General features: G+C 47.2%; 1 protein-coding gene across 1 annotated transcript in view; it reads right to left on the bottom strand.

Moving 5' to 3' along the window:
- Positions 1–288: 288 nt before the first annotated feature.
- The window catches only part of Tmem233 (transmembrane protein 233), a 41188-nt gene continuing 19222 nt past the window's right edge, over positions 289–22254 (bottom strand). The window contains 2 exon segments of the mRNA NM_001398920.1: positions 289–722; positions 11783–11919. Coding sequence (NP_001385849.1) covers positions 716–722; positions 11783–11919 — 144 coding nt within the window. The 3' untranslated portion in view covers positions 289–715.

Here is a 22254-nt window from a genome sequence, read left to right as displayed (position 1 = left end):
CCTGAGAATTGCTACAAGAAAGAGATAGAAAAGGAGGTGACATTCCATAAAATAGCCACGTTTACTCCACACTTGGAGTGGAGAGGGTGAAGAGGGTGCCTAAGGTCTGGGTTCATTCTCTGGCTCCAAGCGATCAATGCAGATGCAAGCAAGAGAAAGCGGTGGGGGCTGTTGGGGGAAATTAGAAATGAGATGAGAACCTAGAAGGTCGGGGTGAACTCTGGGGACACTGAGGGAGATGGAAGAGACCCTACAACATGGAAAAGAATAAACCTATGACTTCAAATGTACTAGAGAACTTTAAGCATGCTACAGCATTTGTACTCAATTTTGTAAACACCAGCATTCACAGCTCTCCCTAAAAACCACCTGCTCCCCTCGCTGTCCCCAAATCCAGACCTCCCAGTGAAAAGCAGCGAGGTTTCTGGAGTTCATCCCTGAAGTGGAGGAATGGATGCAAAGAGTTTGCTGAGCTGAGACATGGAGACGCCATTTTCTTTTTTTCCCATCCACCAATGGCTTCGGTGGGTGGGTCTGCACCGTGAGCTCCTGCCTTCCGGACTAGTGGGTGTTCATTGGCCAGGGACCCGCCTCTGGAGAGTCCTGGAGGAAAAGATCTCACAGTCTAAAATCAAGGATCCATTCCTCGGAAACTTCTTTGGGGTGTGTGCAGATGAGGACCGTCCACCATGCTTGCCAGCTGAGAGCAGTTTCCTCAGTGGCTGTGGCACAGAGAGGGAGAGAGGATGCGAGAAAGAAAGTCAGTGCACAGGACTTCTGGGGCGGACCTTGAGGGCTGGCTGGTTTTACTTGCTGGAACTTACCCCGACTGGAGGATGCTGACATACGTGCACTACCGGGCTTTCGTGGTTTTGACTCTAAGCGCTGGCTTCCTTTAGAATAGCATTTTTTTTTTAAACCTGAAAAATGCATTTAGTTTGACAATGTGGTCCCTGCGAAAACCCTGAATGACACAAATTGCAGTTACATTCACTGAGCAGCTCTGTGTCTCTTTCTCTTCCCTAATGGTTTTCGGTTCTTGGTGTTGGGTTCTATAGGTCCTCCCAGCATTTTCTTCTGCATTTAAATATGCAGGTATCCATACACAGGTAGTAGTATGTGTATGTGTGTGTGTGTGTGTGTGTGTGTGTGTGTGTGTGTGTCTATGCTTGTGAAGGTCATGGGTCAACACTGGATGTCCAGAATCACCTCCCTACCTTAGCTTTTGAGTCAGTGTCTCCTACAAATCCTGGAGATTTCATACTGTGACAGGCAGGCCAGCAAGCCCCAGGGACTCTCTTGTCTCTCTGCCTTTCCCGTGGATCTTTACGTGTGTGCTGGGGGTCTGAACTCAGGACATCGGGCTCACACAGCAAGCTCTTTCTTGACTGAACCATCTCCTCAACCCTTAGGTGGGGTTTGAAGTGTGAAACTGGCATGTTGGTGGGCACTCGGGACCATGGTTCTTCTCTGTATCAGAAGGGGATTGGTTCCAGGTCCTTCCACTCCCGTGAACGCCAGCGTTTCTTCACACAGTCCAGATTTCCTATATCAATAGGCTTACGACTTTATGTAGAACCTGCAGGAAATCCTTTCATCTCTAGATTATAATTCTGAACACAGTGTAAATGTGGAGAGCATTGCTATGTTGTACCGTTTAGGGAATAGCAGGAAAAAATGTCAGCTCCCGTGTGATGAAGATTCAATATTTTTGTAAGTAGTTTTGGCCTGAGGATGGTTGAATTTAAGGATGGGGAACCCACAGGCATAGAGGCCCAAGTGGACATCCAGAGAGACATCGGTAAAGATGGCCTCAAGCTGCTTTTCTACCCAATAGTAAAGCAACCAGCGTCTCACACTTGGCCAACCCCATCTCACCTCATCTCATTTTCAGTGGCTTCAATGTGACTGACAAAATGGCGCAGACTTTAATGTTCTAAACCTCACTTTCCTGCTCATTCGTGAAATCCTTCTTTTTTCTTTTGAGACAGACTCTCAGTAGGCCAGGCTATGGATCCCTAAGCTTGAGGCCATCCTCCTGCTTCAGCTTCTCCGAGGCCCTACTGTATGTGCTATATCATACCCCATTAGTTTATATTTTCTCACAGTAAAAAAAAAAATCTATTGCTGGATATCTAACCCTGAATTTTCCCTCTCTTAACTTACCAGAGCCAATAAAAGAAGGCCTGAGCAATCTTTGAGGAATAGGCCATTTGCCCGTTTTTATGTGGGAATAATAAAACCTCAGTGAAGATGTATTTATGTAAAAACAATACCCTGGAAGCCCTGCCTCAGCCAATCACAGCAAAGAACACAATTTTGCCTTTAAAAATATTTTAAAGACCACGCAGAGGTAATGTCTGGAGATCATATTGTATATTTATTTTACTTGATGGGAAATCCATGCCGTTCCACGAAGAATGGGAACTACTGTCAGGATGAAGCTGGAGAAACCAACTGTCACCGGCTGTCACCACACTCAGTCAGCAGAAGTGAACATGGGTGAGAACCTAACTCTTACTCTTTTTGTGTGAGCCCAATGTGTTTACTGTTCAGGCAGCCTCCAAGCGCTCTACACATACAGCCGAGGACTTCGGCCTGCAGTCCCTTCCTGTCTTTTGAGTTGTTCAGGGGGGTGTTTGGGGCCGATCAGATCTGCCTGAGGGTGTAAAATGGCACCCTCCTCTGGCGGCTTCCAAGGGGGAAGTTTGAGTACACTCAACACCAGAGAAGATATGAGATGAGGCTCTCGGCCCCACTGGGTCACCCGAGACTGCCACAACTGTGGGTCAGCACAGTTGCTAGGCACTCAGACTCTGTCATGCTCAACTGGTCTTGTTGCCAAAAAAGTTACACTGGTTCCTCAGAACATCAGGTAAGTGGCTGTGAGCCCAGGCATGACAAGGTGTGGAAGAAGAGGAGGAAGAGGGCGAGGACAAGGAGGAGGAGGACGAGGGGGATGAGGAGGAAGATGAGGAGGAGGATGAGGAGGGGAAGAGGGAGAGGAGGGGAAGGGGGAAGGGGAGGAGAAGGAGGAGGAGGAGGGTGAGGAGGGGGATGAGGAGGAGGGGGATGAGGAGGAGGATGAGGGGGGAAGAGGTAGAGGAGGAGAAGGAGGTGGAGGAGAAGGAAGATGAGGAGGGGGACGAGGAGGAGGGGAGGAGGTAGAGGAGGGGGAAGGTGAGGAGGAGAAGGAGGATGAGGAGGATGGTGAGGAGGGGGATGAAGACGAGGATGAGGAGGGGGATGAGAAGGAGGAGGAGGGGGAGGAGGGAGAGGAGGAGGAGGGTGAGGAGGAGAAGATGAAGATGCAGGAGATGTGGAGTTATTTTGGAAGCAGCAATAAAGGGAAGCAGCAGGTGTCTCTGGTTGCTGCCCCAGGGAGCTGAGACAACCCTTCAGTCCTCGCAGACGGAAGCCCTGACAGAATATCTTTGACGCCAGATACTCATAAAACGTTTCAGATTTTCTCAGACTTTCTCAAGTAATAAGATTATCTTTCGTTCTAAGGGATAGCTCCTGGCATGGTCCTGGATAGCCCTAGTGATGCTGGGTGGTTGCCGTGGAAACCAACCATGTGGGGACCCAGCAGTAAGTCTTCAGTCCCAGTATCTCCTCTTCCCAACCTCCGGGGAAGGGAAAGAGACTGAGTTAACATTAGTTCCTCATGCCAACGGTCTGAAACCCCTGCAACCGTTCAGAGAGACAGGGCCTGAGAAGCTTCTAGATCTCCAACAACCGGTGCCTTGGAGGATGTTGCAGAGAGGCAGGGAAGCTCACATGGGATGCTTACAGCATAAGTAAGTGCACATCAGTATTTCCATGAGTTCGGGGGTGGGGCAGCTACGGAAATGGGAGGAGTCTGAAGAGGGGTCCCGGAACCCTGATTCCTAGCTGTTAGCAAGTCACATTTAATCTGAGGCTTACATCCCGATGGGGAGAGGTTATCTGAATTGCAAGGCACCCAGCTAGTGTTTGCTGCTCTACCAACCTCCGTCTGACTACAGAAGTATGCTGCTTCGAAGGTATACAAAAAGGAGAACACGTATTTGTCTCCTCTGCTAGGCATGTAAACAGTCTGGTTTCATGGCACACGCCCGCCCATGGGCGAGAGTGTTTTTTCATTGAGTAAGAACTGTAGGACAGTAGTTCTGTGATGTTAGGAGACCTAGACTTAATCCCCCGTGAGATGCTGCATACTTTAGATCACTCCAGGGCTTGTCTGAGACCCAGAGATCTACACTGACAAGTCCCTGAGCTGAGTCTATTGCAGGGAGTCTGAGCGCTGAGTTAGCGTGGACATGACCACAGAGTATAGCCTAACCTTGCTTGAATTCTCAAGGTAATTAGGAGAAAGCTAAACCCTGAAGACAGTGGCTTAGGCTGGGGATTTGCCTATGTTCAGGATGAGAAATACCACCTTTCATCTGTGCGATTCATCTCGGCAACTCTCCTGGCAACTTGAGGGCCGAGAAGCCTGACTTTGAGAGACTTCAAGTTTCTGATGCTGTCTTGGGCTGGAACCATCTGACGAGACATTGTTCCGTGCAAAATACCGAATATTTGCATTGTCTTCATGTTCTCTGATGTTGATGGCATGGAACCGCTCCTCCAACATCACGTGACTTACTTAGGTAGCGTGCAGAATTGCATGAGAACTTTTTGTGAGTTTGGTTAAAGATTATTATGATTTGGGACTCTTTAAAGAAAGACAATGGAGACATCGGCCATTTGAATTCTATTCGTCTTATTATTACTTCTTGAGAATAAAGACTAGCTACTTTACTACTACTACTACTACTACTACTACTACTATTACTGCTACTATTACTAGTACTGCTGTTACTGCTACTATTACTACTACTATTACTGCTACTACTACTACTACTGCTACTATTACTACTACTTCTACTACTATCACTACTACTACTATTACTACTATTACTGCTGCTGCTACTACTACTACTATTACTGCTGCTACTATTATAATACTATTACTGCTGCTGCTGCTACTACTACTATTACTACTACTACTATTACTATTACTACTACTGCTACTACTACTATTACTGCTACGATTACTACTACTACTACTGCTGCTGCTACTATTACTACTACTATTACTGCTACTACTACTACTACTAGTACTGCTACTATTACTACTACTTCTACTACTATCACTACTACTACTATTACTACTATTACTACTATTACTGCTGCTGCTGCTACTACTACTATTACTACTACTACTACTACTACTACTACTACTACTATTACTGCTGCTGCTACTACTATAATATTTTTCAGTGCCAGGGACCAAACCTTGGTTCTTGCTCACACCAACCTGGTACTTTATCACTGAGCTATATTAATTAAAAATTCTCTTTTTGAGATTAATACTTTTTGAGGTAGAAACTCACATAGCCCAGGCTGGTCTTGAACTTGCTATGTAGCCGAGGATAGCCTTAGGCTCACAGTCTCATTGCTTTCTTTCTCTCTACCTGTCTGTGCTGGGGTTTTAGGCACACCACCCTGCTAGCTACAAAGACCATTTCTTTTGTTTGTTTTATTTTTTTAAATATTTACTTTATTATTTTTATTTATGGATGCATGTGTATTTGCATGTGAATTTAGTGCTCTCTGAGGCCAGAAGAGAGCATCGGGTCTCCTGGAGCTGGAGTTATAGGTGACCGCAGGCCTGTTCGATGTGGGTGCTGGGAACTGGACTCAGTCCTCTGGAAGAGCAGCAAATACTCTTAGCCTTTATATCTACTTATCTGTCTGTCTGTCTTGCATGCATGTTTGGTGCCCTTGGAGACCAGAGGAGGGCCTCAGATCCCCAGTGACTGGAGTTACAAACAGTAGTGAGCCACCTGATGTGGGTGCTGGGAATTGAACCCAGGTCCTCCAAATGAACAGCCAGTGTGCTTAACCACTGAGCCATCTCTCCGGCTCACCCTTGTTTTGTTTGTTTGTGTTTGTCTGTTTTGTTTTGAGACAGGGTCTCTATTAGTCCTGATTGTCCTGGAGCCTCTGTCTACATAGAGACCAGGTTGGTCTTGAACTCAGAGATCCTCCCACCTCCGCCTCCTGAGTGCTGGGATGAAAGATGTGTGTCACCACGCCTGGATCACTTGGTTTTGTTTATTTTATTTTATTTTATTTTATTTTTGCTTTGCTTGTTTGGTTTTTTAAAGACAAATACAGTTCTTAAAAACAGCTCCTGGGGCTGGGGATTTAGCTCAGTGGTAGAGCGCTTGCCTAGGAAGCGCAAGGCCCTGGGTTCGGTCCCCAGCTCCGAAAAAAAGAACCAAAAAAAAAAAAAAAAAAACAAAAAAAACAAAAAAAAAAAAACCCAGTTCCTTTTCTTTAGAGAGGCATTCTGAATTAGACTCAGAAAGTTCACACATTCATGACTTTTTGTCTCACCCAGCCTTGATGTTCCCCGTAGTCAGATCTCCCCGCCCTTCCATGAAGTCCTTTCCAACTTCCGGGTTGTCACAACGGAGCCTGCTGTGGGGGCACATGCTAGCCCGTAACCCTAGTCCTGCCTTGGCATTGCCTTAGAGCAAACTAGGACAGCGAGCTTGCTGAGGTAAAGGAAAACTGACCGCTCTGCTAAGGGCTGCCCTTGCTGAGCCCTGGACTTCCGGAGGGAGAAGGATGCCAGGTTCAGGCCTTCATTAAACACTGGGATGGGGAAAGAGTTCAGAGCTGAAACATTGTAGACTCAGGCTCACATCTGATGTATCCAGTTGGAACCCTCTAAACGTTTGTTGAATGACGATATCTTTAAACCTTCCCAGGTGATTCTTAGGCAGTCCAAAATTTGGGGACCTGTGCTTTAAGAGCTCCCACAATGCAACTTAATTCCTCCACAGAGGGGCCGGGATATTTTACTTCAAAGGATTATAAAGAAATTGGCTCTGCTATTCTGCTTACTGGAAGAAGCAATTGATTTCTATGGGCTATGGGCTCCCTCCCTCCCTCCCTCCCTCCTTCCCTCCCTCCCTCCCTCTTTTCTGTCTCATATACAAAGAACAAAATGTAAAAATATTAATTTATCTGTGGCAGGATCTTAGGACATAGCCTAGACTGGCCTTCACTCCTGCAAAGTGCTATAAATCATTTAATTTTCTCCGTGGGATTCTAACTCTGGAAACCCTCTTTTGTTTCCTTTGAGATCTTGGAGAGAAGTGTACCTAAAAGGGATCTGAATGTATAGATAGGAAGGTAATTCTAGCTTATTCTGCAGATAGGGATAAAGGAGTCGGAGAACGTAACGGCAAGTTCCAGATGGCCTGTGTGTTAGCTCTAGGTTTTATTTTGAGACAAGATCTCACTATGCAGTTCAGGAACTCGATACGGAGTACAGGTTGTCCTTGATCTCAGAGAGCTACGCTTTCTTCAGCAGTCTGACTGCCGGGATTAAAGGTGGACCTCACCAGGCCAGGTCTGAACAGGGACTTGAATCCTGGTAAAAATTGACATCTAAAGCCACGCTCTAACCACTGTGAGACACAACCTCGAGGAAGACAGAATGGAGAGGTGGCCTCCAATTCATAGTTTATTTTTGTACTAGGAACGCCTCAACCATAAGTCTGCACACACCAATACTTTGTCATTTGTATTATGAGTAGTGGATGTTCTTTTTTTTTTTTTTTTTTGGTTCTTTTTTTCGGAGCTGGGGACTGAACCCAGGGCCTTGCACTTCCTAGGTAAGCGCTCTACCACTGAGCTAAATCCCCAGCCCCGTAGTGGATGTTCTTATGCCATAACTTCTGGGTCTCTTGGTCACCCCCCCCCAAACCCCAAAAAACAACTTGGGTGATATCTTAGGGACAAACTCCTTTTTTTTTTTTTTTTGGTTCTTTTTTTCGGAGCTGGGGACCGAACCCAGGGCCTTGCGCTTCCTAGGCAAGCGCTCTGTCACTGAGCCAAATCCCCAACCCGGACAAACTCCTTTTTAATAAAGTGTGTGTGTGTGCACGCTCGCACGCGCATACGCGCGCATGTGTGTATGTGTGTGCAAATGTGTGTTTGCGTGTGCAAATGTGTATTAGATATCAAGTGTCAGTAGATGCCAGGAGGTGCCAGATGCTCCTGGAGCTGGAGTTACAGGCAGTTGTGAGCTATTCCTCCTGGGTCCTAGGACCAAACTCAGTTCCTGGCTAAGAGCGGGAAGCGCTCTTCACTGCAGAGTGGTCTCAGCGACCCTGAAGATCTTATGTTTGAAAGCTAAATTTTTACCTCAGAATGCCAAGCAGACAGGTTCCAATCTGCAGGTGTGCCTACTATTTTATGCTTGGGTTTTGACCCTTGTTTCGGCTTTAAACAGTATGGTTGTCAACATGCAAATCAGGTTGCGAATACCTTTTAAAACTGGGACCAACATCTGGAGGGATGGCTGCTCTCTTTAATACATTTGTGAATGTTCCCTGGCTGACCCTGGACACCTGTGAGCTTCAGCCCTGACTCACAAACCTCACGGTACTGTCACCCCCATTAATGAGCGCTGGAGTTGACCTTAGTAAAGCAAGAACACTTTATCCCTGTCACTGGGCATATCAGAAAAGGAGACCTTGACAGACAGGTAGGAGGAGGTTGTAGTTAAAGATCCTCGTGCTGATGCAGGGACACAGCTCAGTGCTTGCTGGGTAAGGATGATTTCAGGTCTCTAGCACTAGCATAAGAGCCAGATGTGGCAGTGCAAGTCGGTCACCCCAGGGCTGAGGGCTGAGACGTCCGTCTGGGTTCAGTACTATCAACCCCTGACTTGTAAGGGACCTGTAGAGGTGAATCCAGCCGCACACACATATACATACATAAGACATGCACACACACACACACACACATACACACACACACACACACACACATGAAAGCATGTGCGTGTAAACACAAACCCAGAATGAAGAGCTGCAGTTAAATCCTATCTTTTCTGCCAGCCATCTATAAAAGTTTTAGGCACATTACCTTGCCTCTCTGAGCCTCAGCCTCCTCCTCCTCTGTCACATGGTATTTCCTCTTGAGTTGTGTGGAGTGGTTAGGCAAGCTTGCCATGTGAGAGCTCTGAGTGTCACCTGGCGTGTGACAGGATCCGTGTGTGCCAGCAACATTGTGAGTCTCACACTGCTGTGACTATAATCCACCTAGCTCTCAGTCTGATTTGGGCACTTTGTGTTTTCCTTAGAAATGAAGCCTGGACTGGCTTGTTCCTTCCCCTGGAACACTGCTCTTTGAGCTTGGCTCATGAAAACACACCCCTGAACCCTCTTCAGTGGCCTCTTCACAACCCAGGTCCCCCTTGCCACACCCACAGCAAGAGTGATAATAACTTCAGCAAGGGGCCTGCATTTCCAATGCATTAAGAAGCCACCAAACTGTACATGTTCTCTGTCACCTCCTTAATGTGAACCACAGCTGGGGGAACTAAGGGCTGAGAAAGTTAAACGATTGGTTTGAGGTGAGAGCCTAGGCCCATGTAGTCTAGTACCAAGCCTGTACTATTACTAATGCTTCACAGTCCTTTAAACACACACACACACACGTACACACATAAACACATGCATGCACACACAATGCACACGTGTGTACACATATGTACCCCCACACATATACAGGTGCACACAGACACACATGTACCTGCACACACATAAACCTACACATACCCACATACCCACACACATACCTATATATGCATCCACACACATACATACACAACATACATATACAACATACATATACATGCACACATACACACATGAACACAGGAACACAAAGTGCCCACACACGTACATGCACACACACTCATGTATGCATACACACATGCACACACATGCACACACATTCATATGCACTCATGCAGGCATACACACCCATGCACATACAGGCACACACATGCACACACGTTCATATGCACTCATGCACACATACACACCCATGCACACACAGGCACACACATGCACACACATTCATATGCACTCATGCAGGCATACACACCCATGCACACACAGGCACACACATGCACACACATTCATATGCACTCATGCACACATACACACCCATGCACACACAGGCACACCCATGCACACACATTCATATGCACTCATGCAGGCATACACACCCATGCACACACAGGCACACACATGCACACAGTGTCTTCTTTAGGAATGAAGTCAGGCATGTTCACATCTCCTCTCCAGGATTCTTATCTTTCTCCATCCCAGACCGACGTCATTGCATTTCACTGAGCTTGATGACGCCAGTGTCATCTAAACGAGTTCTGAATTCCCTTTGCTCTTTCAGGGTTCCTTTTCCCTTCCTTGGACACTGTCACCTGTTTCCTCCTTGGGACACTTTCTCTTATGACATGGGCTCCCATGTCCACCTGGTCCTCATCGCTCGTGGATTTGGCTTATGCCACAGGAAGCTGATCCCCTGTGACATCACTGTCCTCTCAGTTGCCAAGGCTGGGGTGGCTGATCTATCCAGATTAAGGATCTGACCTCCTCCCTCCTCCACCAAAAACAAGGTTGGTGCTCTCAGCCTCAGGGGCAGAGGGCTTGGTCCAGTATGAAGGAAGCATTAATTGCCCAGCAAGAAAATCTATAGGGTTCTCCACACTGTGGGTTTAAACTTCTCATTTCTGGGCTATGGCTATGGCTATGGCTGTGTACTGTGTATCCTTTTCCTTTGTCCAAACTCTGTCAGAAAGTGATTCTACAGTGGAAGCTCATTGTAGCTCATTAGAGAAGTCAGAAAAAAATACGTTCAACTCTAGAGAGAGGAGAGGAGAGCTCATGGCTCTTCAACCCTTGAACTAAGAATTCGGTGAGCAGTGTGAAGTCAGGCAGGACGTAATTTAATTATGAGTCTGCGTGGGATTTGCTCAGGCGGTGGGGAATCTTGTAGGTTCTCTGATCTTCCCCACTCCCTGCCTTAGCCGGGTGTCACTTCCTGTTCTAGCAATGAAGGTTGGGAAGCCATAGCCTCCAGAGAGAAACACCTGCTCTGTGAATAAGGTTTTACTGGGACGTAGCCTCGGAGATTGTTCCCACGCCCTCTACGGCTGCAGCTGTGTCCCCCATGACAGAGCTCAGTATTTGTGACAGAGGTGGTGAGAGAGGCCAGAATATTTACTACTGCACCAGAGCAATCCGGTCCCAGTGTGTGAGGACGGACCCTGATGTGCCAGGTCGAAGGCTGCCCACTACACTTTACTGGTAGGACTTGCTGAGGTGATCTTGGTTCCAGGCAACACAAGAACAGTCGGATGCCTACTGCTTGGGTCAGAACGAAGGGGGAGGCGACTCCATCCTTGTTGGAAATTCCCTAGTTCCTCTTCAGGCGGTATTGAAAGGTCAGATGTGACCCTTGAGCCCTTGAGTCTGATCGTCATCTCCCATATTCTACTTTAACGATTTTGGGTACGTGTCATTTAAGGGGAAACTAAGCGGGAAAAACTGACTAGGGTCATTCTGCGGGTAAACATGTCAGTCATGACTCAAGATGGGTACAGTCGTGTCAAGCTGAACCCATCTCTTCTTCTCTAGATAGAACGGCTATAAGACAGCTGAGTCGCTGATAGTCTGAGTCTCGGAATGCCTGTATGGGAGAGAGACCTTGAGTATGCCCTGCATGGTCTGTGTAACAAGAAAACACAAAGACCCTCCTTTTTTTTTTTTTTTAAATTCTCAAAGCCTATCTTAACCTAACCTAACAGATCCCTGCAGGCACTGGGGGTGGTGGGGAGTCTTTACAGCTTGGAGCCCCTACTTACTTCCTGGAGAAGTGCACCGCACAGGAAACGCCAATGATGACCAGGCCGATGATGATGGAAGCCACAGCCACCCACTTGGCATTCCGCCCCAGCCTCCTGGCTCCTTCATAGTCTCCGTCATTGTAGCTGTTCTGAGCCTGGGGGACACAAAGAAAGAGCCGGTGACCACAGGCAACTCATAAGGGAAGGCATGCACCTTCTCGGCCATCTTGATGGAACAGCTCTTAAGGAGCCATTGGTGTCTATTCATCTCTGTGGAGAAGACATGGCAATCATCTCTCCTCAGGATGCCTTCAGTCCAAGGCTTCTGTATTTCCTACTTCCACTCCCATCCCCACCCCCACCCCCACCCCCAAGGACCGCTTTTTGTCTCTGTCACCCACAGAGAGACCACGTGAGTGGTGTGGCTTGCTTCTCTCATTCTGCCTAATACCTCAGTTCCCACAACCTCACGTGCCAAGCAAGCGCACAGCACAGGCTACAGCGGAGCACAGCACATGCTGCAGAGGGAGCACAGCAAGGCTGCACATCTAGCCCTGCAGATACCTATATACACAATGAAAGGACATGGCAGTATCAACCATTAGGGCAGTCATTGCAAAGTATGCCCCACACCCCTGGTGGCCACCTGGTTTTATAAAACGCATTTGGATCAGAGACGAACTTCATTTGTTTGCTTGTGGCTGCTTTCGTGCTACCGTGACATCGTTAGGGACTTGGGACAAAGGTTACAGCAGTTGGTCAAGCCCAAGCTATCTGCTGTTTGGTTATTTACGGAAAACATCCAGTCATTCACACACTAAGAACTTTGGCTCGATTACTCATTTATCTCTATGCCCAAGCCAAGATCTCTTTTAACCGGTAACTCCAGATGTAGCTTCTCAGACTGTTAAAATGTTGCAACAAGGAGAAAGGCTACCCATGGAGCCTTGTTCCTCTTTCCTTAATCTCCCAGTATTCGGGGGTGGGCGTGGGGGTCCTTTTCTGTGTCACTCATGGCTTGGCTTCTCAGGCATGCTAAGAGTAATTGGTGAGCCAAGCCTCCTTTTCCACTCCGTCAAGGATGTAGCTCAGTGGGTAGAAGGCTAGTTCAACTCATCAAAGGCCCTGAGGTTTGATCCTCCAGAACCACGCAAGACTGGGGCAACAGAGGCAGAGAGGCCTAGGATCAGTTCTTCAGGCTAAGTCCTTGACACCAGCCAGCTCCAGGTCCACTCAGGGCTATTTGAGATCTACCTCATCTCAGAGGTCAGATTCTATTTGAGTAGTTGGGATAGGCCCAGAAGGAACCAACCATTTCAAGGCCCATTGTCCCTGTGTGAGGATTGGGAGCTTCACATGGAGGGTTCAAGGAATTAACACGTGAATTGGACACCACTTTTCCTGTGAATCAGCTGCTACCCCCACCTCCTCTGGTATCTTTGAGGGTGACAGGGTGCCTCCACCTCTGTCCATCTCCGTGATCACAAGGACCCAAGTTCAGACAGGTGTTTTAGACTCTTCCCAGTCAAAGACACTGCTAGGATCACTAGGTGTCCAAATACGGACATTGTAATCTAACTTAGAGTTAGGAAGATTCAGACTACCCACCCCGGACAGACAAATTATCATTCTTTTGTGTGTCTTTGGAAAACAACTTAGAGATCAGCCGTTTGTCCTGATGACTTGAGTAAGAAGAGGAGAAATACTGAGACCCTCAAACAGGATTAACTCTTGACTGTCTAGACAGAGAAATCTTCTGTTCTTCACTAGCAGTGACCAAATAAGTCGGGAGGACAACCAGCCCGGGCCACACTGAAAGGCACACGTGTTGTCAGGGTTTCGACTGTGGGCTCAGGGGAGAGATGGGGAAATCAGGAGAGAGATAGGGGCTCAGCGGAGAGACGGGGGTATTCTAGGCTTCTTGGCTTGTTTGAGGGAAGGTCAGCAAAGCCACAATGACCACCCAGCTAAGGGATTTGAGTACAAGCTATGGATGGATACATCCTTCTACACCTTCAGCCAGCCTGACATCCTGCCAGTGACCCTCCTTGGGTACCACCCTCTCTCCAAGGCTCATGAGAGAGTTTCCAAAGGAGGCTGCCGTTGGCTTAAACAGTTGAAACAACCTCCTTCAGTGCCAAGGAGGATTCTCTGCTCTGTATATAGAGAGCTCTCGCTTTGTTTCCCCTCCTGCCTCTTGGAGAAGGGCTCTCCCTGGTAAGTCTGCCAGGTAAACGTACTATTGGGGCGGGATCAGGGCAGAAGACTAAAGAGTTTCAAGATTCCAGACTAAGGGGCTTCTGCTATGGCGGTGGTGGGGGATTGAACTCAGGTCATTGAAAAAGCTTGGGATAATCGCTTTTACCCGCTGAGCCACCTCACTGGCCCAGTTTAAATTATCTTATTCTTTAAAAAAATTACGAAAGCAATTTGGATACATGTCGATCACTTGAACACTGCAGAAACAAACAGAACAGGAAACATCACTCAATCTTCTTTCTCAGTGTTAAGCAGCTTGGTATGTCTTCTAGATGCTTCACCCACAAATCCTGTGGAAATAATCCCGTCACTCCTCCTGCTTCCTTGATGACTAACCACGCTTAGATAGATGTTGGGAGAAGGAAATTTGCACCCCGAGATAAAGCTGGAGTAATCGGTCTGCATGTCTAATCCTGGTCCTTCACACGTGAATGCCTTGCACATTTCCTAGAATCTTTGTTAAGACAGCTTCATCCTCCCTCTGGCAAGGTCGGTGGCACAGCACAGGCTGCAGAAGGAGCGCTGACTGCAGAGGGAGCATAGGCTACAGTGGGAGCACAGCACAGGCCACAGAGGGAGCACTGGCTGCAAGGGAGTGCTGACTGCAGAGGGAGCATAGGCTACAGTGGGAGTACAGCACAGGCCACAGAGGGAGCACTGGCTGCAGAGGGAGCACAGCACATACTGCAGAGGGGATGTTTTGTTCTTGCTATGAACAGACTGCTGTAAATCCTGGTAGATGTGGCAGATGGGCCATTGGTATTTCCTCTAGACACTAGTCTTGTGTTTCTCATTTGGCTAGTTGGTTGGACCTTTTGAGCTTAGACTTGGTGGCATTTCTTTCTAAGTAAATCCAATCGGACCTTTTCCCTCTCCCCTCCCTCCTTTTTTCTTCTTTCCCTTCTTTTCTGCTTTTTCTTTCTCATTGCCCCAACCCCCTTTTTAAATGTTTGGCTCCTGCTATAGTTCTGGGAATGTTCCCCAGTGGGCTTCAGGCTTGGTGGTGGAAACTTCAAGAGGTAGAACTGGGAGGGAAGGGGCTCATGGTATTCTTATCTTACCCCTCCAATCTCTCTCTGTTCCTCTGTCTGTCTGTCTGTCTGTCTGTCTGTCTGTCTGTCTCCCCCCCTCTCTGTGTGTATGTAGACATAGGTGGTGTTTGGTTATTTTAATTTTTTCCTTTGTTTCAAAACTATGACTTCCTGGCTCCTGCCCCCTCTAGGGTAGACAGCCTTCTAAGCTGATACTTCTATCTCTGTCATAGCTCCGTGTTCTGTTTCCATCATGATTCAAGAGACTGAGCTGCAGCGACAGACTCCCCCCACGCCCCATTAATGTTGTGCTATCCCTGCATTCTTGATGAAGACTTATTTATTACAAGGGCTTCCTGTGTTACCCAGGCTGGCCTTGAACTCCTGATCCTCCTATCTCTGTCTCCTGAGGGCTGGGATGAAAAGTATCTACCACCATGCATGGCTCTCTGGTATTTATTTATTTATTTATTTATTTAATGTGTGCACGTATGTGTATAAGGGGCTGATATAGGGTCTCTCACTGTCCTGGAGTTAAGTAAGTAGCCCAGGTTAGATGGTATAGATCCTCCTCTTTGCCTCCCCAACCACTATCTTTACACTGATATTTATGATGCCTGGGCATGGCATGGGGTTTCTCACAGCACCTGACCAAGACCTGCATATGGTGACAACTACGTTTTTGCTTGTAGGATCCTAGAGAAAAGGGGAAAGGCAGGGGGGGAGTTCATGCCGTCTGACAAAGTGTGTGACGGAAACACTTTCATTCTGTACTCTGGTAAAGCTGCACTGGTCTCCCAGAGGGAGGTACAACACTGGGGGACACTGCAGGCCTGCCTTTGAACACGGTCTGTGGATGGACGAGACTCGAGTGACTGTTTAATTTAGAGTGGCTTGCGAATACTGTTTAGGCTTCTCGGCTCAGGTAGAGGAAAGAGTGAGTCATTTGTGAAGTGGGGGAATCCGTAGTTTAGAGAGAAATCTCCTGTGTTGGAGGGGCCCAGGCTAGCTTGAATCAAAAGGCCCTATTCTAATTTACATCAGCTCCTGTCTGTCTTTTTTGGGGGGGAGGTCACTAACATCTCCCTGGCACTACCTTGTCTCCTGCCGCCACGGTGCTGGGCACCTGTCAAGGTGCCAGTCATCCTACTTAGATGTTCAGTATGTGTTTTTGGAAGCTTCCAAAGTCATTTTGAGGAGTGGCAAATTAACAACCACTGTCTTCGTTGGGCATTCATTCATTACTCATTCATTCATTCACCCATTCATTTATTCACTCATTCATTCACTCATTCATTCACTCACTCATTCATTCATTCATTCACTCATTCATTCATTCACTCATTCATTCATTCATTCACTCATTCACTCACTTATTCATTCATTCATTCACTCATTCACTCATCCAGTAACTTTTCACTAAACATCGCCTTCGCTGCTCTGGCCCTCATGTGGCTTCCGTTCTGGTGGGGACAGAATAAATAAGTGTGCTAATAACCGAGAGGATTATAGAATATTATTAAATCAGGAAAGATGGAGGGAGAAGAAGCTCCGTCAGGCAGGGACGTAGACGGAGTCCGACATGTAGAAAGTAAGAGGGAGGAGGGGTCCTGGCTGTGAGGACAACCAGGACAGAGGTGGGGAAGATCTGTCATAGGACGCCCTGGAAACTCAATATGGCGGAAATGTGAGAGAGGCGAGGCATGCTCATAGTAATATCCACATGGCTAACTGTTTATGCTTAGTACTGTGCCAGGCACCGTGCAAGGCACTTCGTGGGGGTTAAAAAACAACCACCCTATTTTAACCCACTGTGCACATCAGAAGGCCAAGGCTCAGAGATGTAGGTAACATGACCTGTGGCGGGGGCTTCAAACTTAAGCAAAAGACAGATCGTTGGTCAGACCGTCATCGCGGCTACCACAGAATGGAAGGGGAATGGACGCAGACTTGACTCTCACTTAGGAGAGTGTTGCCTGCTGGTCAAGAAAAGAGAGCAGGCCCCACACTAATCTTACCACGCTGACAATTTGTCTGTTCTCTTGGTCCTTCACTGCTGTGAAATTTCCATATTCGTCCTCAAACAAACTCCTCACCGCAACACAAAATGACGGAAAGGCACAAAGAGGCTGTTTGTGGTCTAAAGCCTGGGGATTCTGGTTTTAGGGAGCCGGTTCAGGCAAGGTGCTCAGGACGGCATCTCAGGGATGGTGGACGGCTTCAGCCCTCGTTGGTTGACAAAGATGAAAGAAGAACGGGTGGGAGTAGGGGGGAGAAGGAGGAGGGGGAGGGGTGGGAGTAGTGGGAGGAGGGAGGAAGGGGAGGGAGGAGGGGGAGGGAGGAGGGGGAGGAGAGAAGTGAGGGGGAGAGGAGGGAGGTGAGAAAGGGGAGAGGAGGGGAGAGGAGTGAAGGGGGAGAGGAGGGGAGGGGAAGAAGAGGGGAGGGGGATGTGGGAGGGTTAGTAGGGGGACATGGTCTCACTAGGTTGTCTGGTCTGCCTTTGAACTTCCTTTATAGCCCGACCTGTCCTTGAACTTGCCATCTTCCTGGGTCAGCTCTCAAAGTAGCTGAGATTAACAGCCTATGCCGCCAGTCCTAGCTTGGAATACATATTTTAAATATGTATTAATTATATATAATTATGGGCTTAACTCTGATGTTTTTATACATAGTCATAATGCCTTCCCATCATATTTATTTCCCATTATACTTGTCTCCCTTACATTTACCTGCCTCTTTCTAAATAGCCTCTCTTTGCTTCTGCTTTCCTGTCATGTGCATTTGTATGTATGTGTGTGCACACATGTGTACTCATGTGCACATATGTGCATATATGTGTGCATGTATGTGTGCATGTGTGCATGCACATTCAAGCGTGTGTGTGTGTGTGTGTGTGTGTGTGTGCATGTGTGTATGTGACCTACTGAGTTTCCTCAGATTGTTCACAGGAACATGGATGAGGGTTTGCTTACGGGGACATAAGCACCTTGCCAGTGGCTATACCACTGAAGACAATTTATCTTCCCCACTATCCACCATTAACTTCGAGTTAATCCTCAGGGAGGCGTGGGGCCCCAGAATCTCTCCCACTTCTGAGACACTGTATTGATGGCTCAGCTCTGTGCAGGCAGTCCCAGGATTGTGAATCTCAGTGGCCATGAGTTCAAGAGCACAGAGATCTGCTATGTCCGGAGGTCAGCCCTGCAAGCTTCTCCTCACCCATTTCCCCTGGTTCTTATATTGTTGCTGCCCTTTCTCTCTCTCTGCATCCTGATCCTGGGAAGGGTGGTGCAGATGCCCCACTTACGGCTGAATGTTCAGCAACCATATTCTTTCAATACTTTGACCAATCATGGAGACTCCTCAGCTCTCCAAGGCTCCTCCCTGCTAGGTGTGACCCCCTTGCTTCTTAAAAACCCATTTCTTTCTATGCGTATAAGTGTTTTGTCTGCATGTATGTATGTGTACTACATGTGTGCCTGGTGGCCAGGGAGGTCATAAGAGGGCATTGGATCCGCCAGAACTGGTCTTATGTATGCCTCTGCCTCCCGAGTGCTGAGATTAAAGGCTTTGCCCGCCATTCCTGTCTCCTCCCTCGCCTCTTGTGGAGCCTTTCTCCTGTCCAACTACAGCCTCCTCTCCTGCATTCTGCTTTAGAGCTAATTCCTCTGCTTGGGACCCTCTGCTATCCTGGAGTCTGATTCTTCTAGTCTTTGTTCACAGGTTCGTTGCCTCAGGCTAGCCCACCTTAAGGAGGACTCCTGGCTCTAGGCTAACTCAACCCTGGGTTCCTGCCTTTCCTGCCTGTCATTTACCCTGTTGCCTTTGACTTCTGAGCACCTTGTTCTTGCCAGTTGGCTGTGAGCACTATGGGGTGCCAACACACCTTGCTGTACTTGTCAAGGGTCTGGTGGAAGGTATGACATAGCCTTCCCTCTCACGTTTATTTCTAGTCAAAAGAAAAAAAAAAGATTCAGATGGCCAGTTTCCACTTTCCAGTCCACTGATGTGCCCTGTTGGGAAATGACCTGATGACCCTGTTTACCCTGAGTTCTTCCTGTCTGGGCAGCTGATGGTTGTAGGTGGGCGGGAGGAATCCCTGTTGGAGTCCACAGACGAGACTCTGTCGCTGTGGTCCTGAAGAGTTGAGTTACCTCAGTTTGTTCATTATCTGATGCTTTTATTCTTCTACAGAAGAATCCAGTCAGACAGATCCTACTGCCAAGGGCCAGAGGGCCTACGTTAAGATGGGACTGTCTGAGGAAAATAGCCAGGCTGAATGAGACCCAAAGAATGGGCTCTGGTCTTGAGAATCAAGGATGTAGGAGGAAGATGGAGGGAGGGAAAGGAGGAAGGGGTGGGCACTGGATGATCAGGCGATCTCTCTGCTTTGTGTGACCGTGCTTGAGGGTCCTACGGACAGGGCTTCATTTGCATGCTGGGTTTCTCAACGATGAGGGTTATTTGTCTGTGCTATGGCTCTGTTGGTTCATTATCTATTTATGTATTTATTGGGTGGGAACTGAACTTAGGACCTCATACACGTGTAGTGACTGTTTTACTGCTGAAAATGATTTGGAAATTGGAGGCTCCTCTCTGAGACCAAAGGCTAGAGACTGCATAGAGAGAGACTATGGCTCTAACATGCCACTGGCTTGGAGGCCCAGACTGTGGTTCTAACAATGAAAGGTACTGTGCTATGGAGACTGAACAGAAAGGGGGCCAAACCAGCCTTCCTGAGCTCTATCTGCTGCCCAAATATTGTCTTCTTTTGGGGGTGGGGTGGGGTCAGGAGTTGTTCTTGTGTAGTGTGTGTAAGTGCTCTGCTGCTGAACAGTATCCCAAGTCCTTGGAGTTTGGGTAATTTTAAAGGATCTGTCTATCTATCATTTGTCTGTCTGTCTATCTATCTATCTATCTATCTATCTATCTATCTATCTATCTATCTATCATCTATGTATCTATGTATGTATATATCTATGTATCACCTATGTATGTATGTTTCTATCATCTATCTATCTATCTCTTTTTATCATCTATTTATGTATCTACGTATGCATGTATTATGTATGTATCTATGTATATTTCTATCCTCTATCTATCTATGTATCTTCTATGTGTCTATGTATCTATGTGTTTATATATGTATCTATGTATCTATTTATGTATCTATATATCTATGTATGTATTTATGTATCTATCTATCTATGTATCTATGTATCTTCTATGTGTCTTTGTATCTATGTATCTATCTGTATCTATGTATATATATGTATGTATCTCTGTACCTATATATGTATCTATGTATCTATCTGTGTGTATGTATGTATTTATCAATCATATGTGTACCTGCATGAGTTTATGTGCACCACACAAGTACAGGTGCCTTCAGAGGCCTGAGGGGGTCAGATTCCGGGGAGCTGGAGTTACGGCTGTTGTACACCACCTGATGTGGGTGCTGGAAACTGAATTTGGGTCCTCTGTAAGAGCTGCCAAGCATTCTTGACTGTCTCTCTAGTCCCCTCTCTTGGTTTTTATTTTTGTTTTTGATACAATCTGCATCTCAGATTGGCCTCGGCCTTGCTTTGTAGCCCGGGATTACCATGAGCTCCTCCTCCTTTTGCCTCCAGCGCCCCAGTGATGGGATTATAGAAGTATGCCACCACACCTGGGATATCATTATTTTTGTTGTTGTTCTTGCTGGCTCTGGGGTCAGACTGGGTGCCTGGACCATGAAAGGCAAATGCTCTACATCTGAGCCACACCCCAGAGCTTTACCCTTGGAATTCTGAGTAAGCTGTCTAACTTCTGTGTGAATTCTTCAAGTGGGCATCCACTTCACGGATTTTTAGTATATTCCATGAAGCCGTTCCCTGAAAGTTCTCGATGTCTCCTCTGCCAGTGGCGTCCTACCAATAGCAAACTACTTCCAGCCACTAGGAAGGCAGACTGCTTGTCTACTGGTCATTCCCTAGACCACAGAGACATTATAAGTTATGTTCTTTAGTCATTCATTCAAAACTTATCAAGCCACAGCCATTTACTAATCAGTGTAATAGGTGATCAGGATGAATAAGGTGGACGATGTCCCTGCCTCTGAAGAGTTGAACCAAGATACATCGAAAATGGTAGCAGGGTACAGTGCCATGTGCCTGCAGTCCCAGCCTTTCTGGGGACAGAGGCAGGAAGATTTCTTAATTCCAAGACTTCAGGACAAGCCTGGGTACAACACCAAGAACAAATTTCAGGTTGCCACACTAAAGGCAGACATTTCCAGCAAAAGAATTGCTCAGAAGGAAGTAAGGCAGGGCTGTGAAGAGAGCCCGGCACCAGGGAGGGATTCACTGGTTGCTTCATCTTTCCTTCTTAAGCCCGAGCTATCGTTAACTTTCTCTGGAATGCAGACTCTCCCCACCCAACACCGGAGTTGGTGTTTGTGTATGGGAATTAGACAAAGTCCCACTTGACGATGACGTTAGACATAATTTATGTGGACCTCTAAGCTCAGAGGTATCGGCTAAGCTCAGAGGAGAGGAAGATCCTGTAATCACGGTGAGTTTCCTCCCTCATCCGATGGGGGAAGCACCTGCAGCATGGGTCGGTTGTGAAGCTGTGATGAGAAGTAAGGAGCCAGGGTCTGTCTCATTTGATACTGGAAACACACAGAAAGGTTGGCATCAACACACCCGTGTGGGTGAGGATATCCAGGCCCAGGCAAGCTAAGATAAGGGGCTAAGCTAGGACCCAGAGTCTAGGGTTGTGTTCAAAGCCTCAACACCTTAGAGTCTATCATCAGCAGAGTGTTCCTGTTGGGGGAAAGTAACTGAGGGAAGGAGGGAGCAAAGGAAGGAGGGGGGAAGTATATAAACAAAACAGTAAGAGGAACACTTTCCCTAAAACTTCTCAGTGTTTAACCAGACCTCCAAGGAGCACAAAGCAGAGAGAGAAGAAATACCAGATCACTTACAAGATGGAGGTTGGGGGTGAGGGAAATGGTACCGATACATTTGGTAACAATGTGTGCTTAAAACCAGCATATATAAAGAGCTCTAGTTACTAAATAACAGAAATAACCCAGGCGAAAAGTGGACCGAAGATCTCAATGGACGTTTCTTCAAAGAAGGCAAATGGCTAATAAAAATAAGGGAATAAGGAAGTGCCCAAGATCGTGGTCATTAGCAAAAGCCTGGGGAGAGCCCA

The sequence above is a fragment of the Rattus norvegicus genome, chromosome 12 (genome assembly GCF_036323735.1).
Source record: "Rattus norvegicus strain BN/NHsdMcwi chromosome 12, GRCr8, whole genome shotgun sequence".
NCBI lineage: Eukaryota > Metazoa > Chordata > Mammalia > Rodentia > Muridae > Rattus > Rattus norvegicus.
The sequence above is the reverse complement of the archived record's forward strand: the minus strand, read 5'-3'. Positions and strand labels throughout refer to the sequence as shown.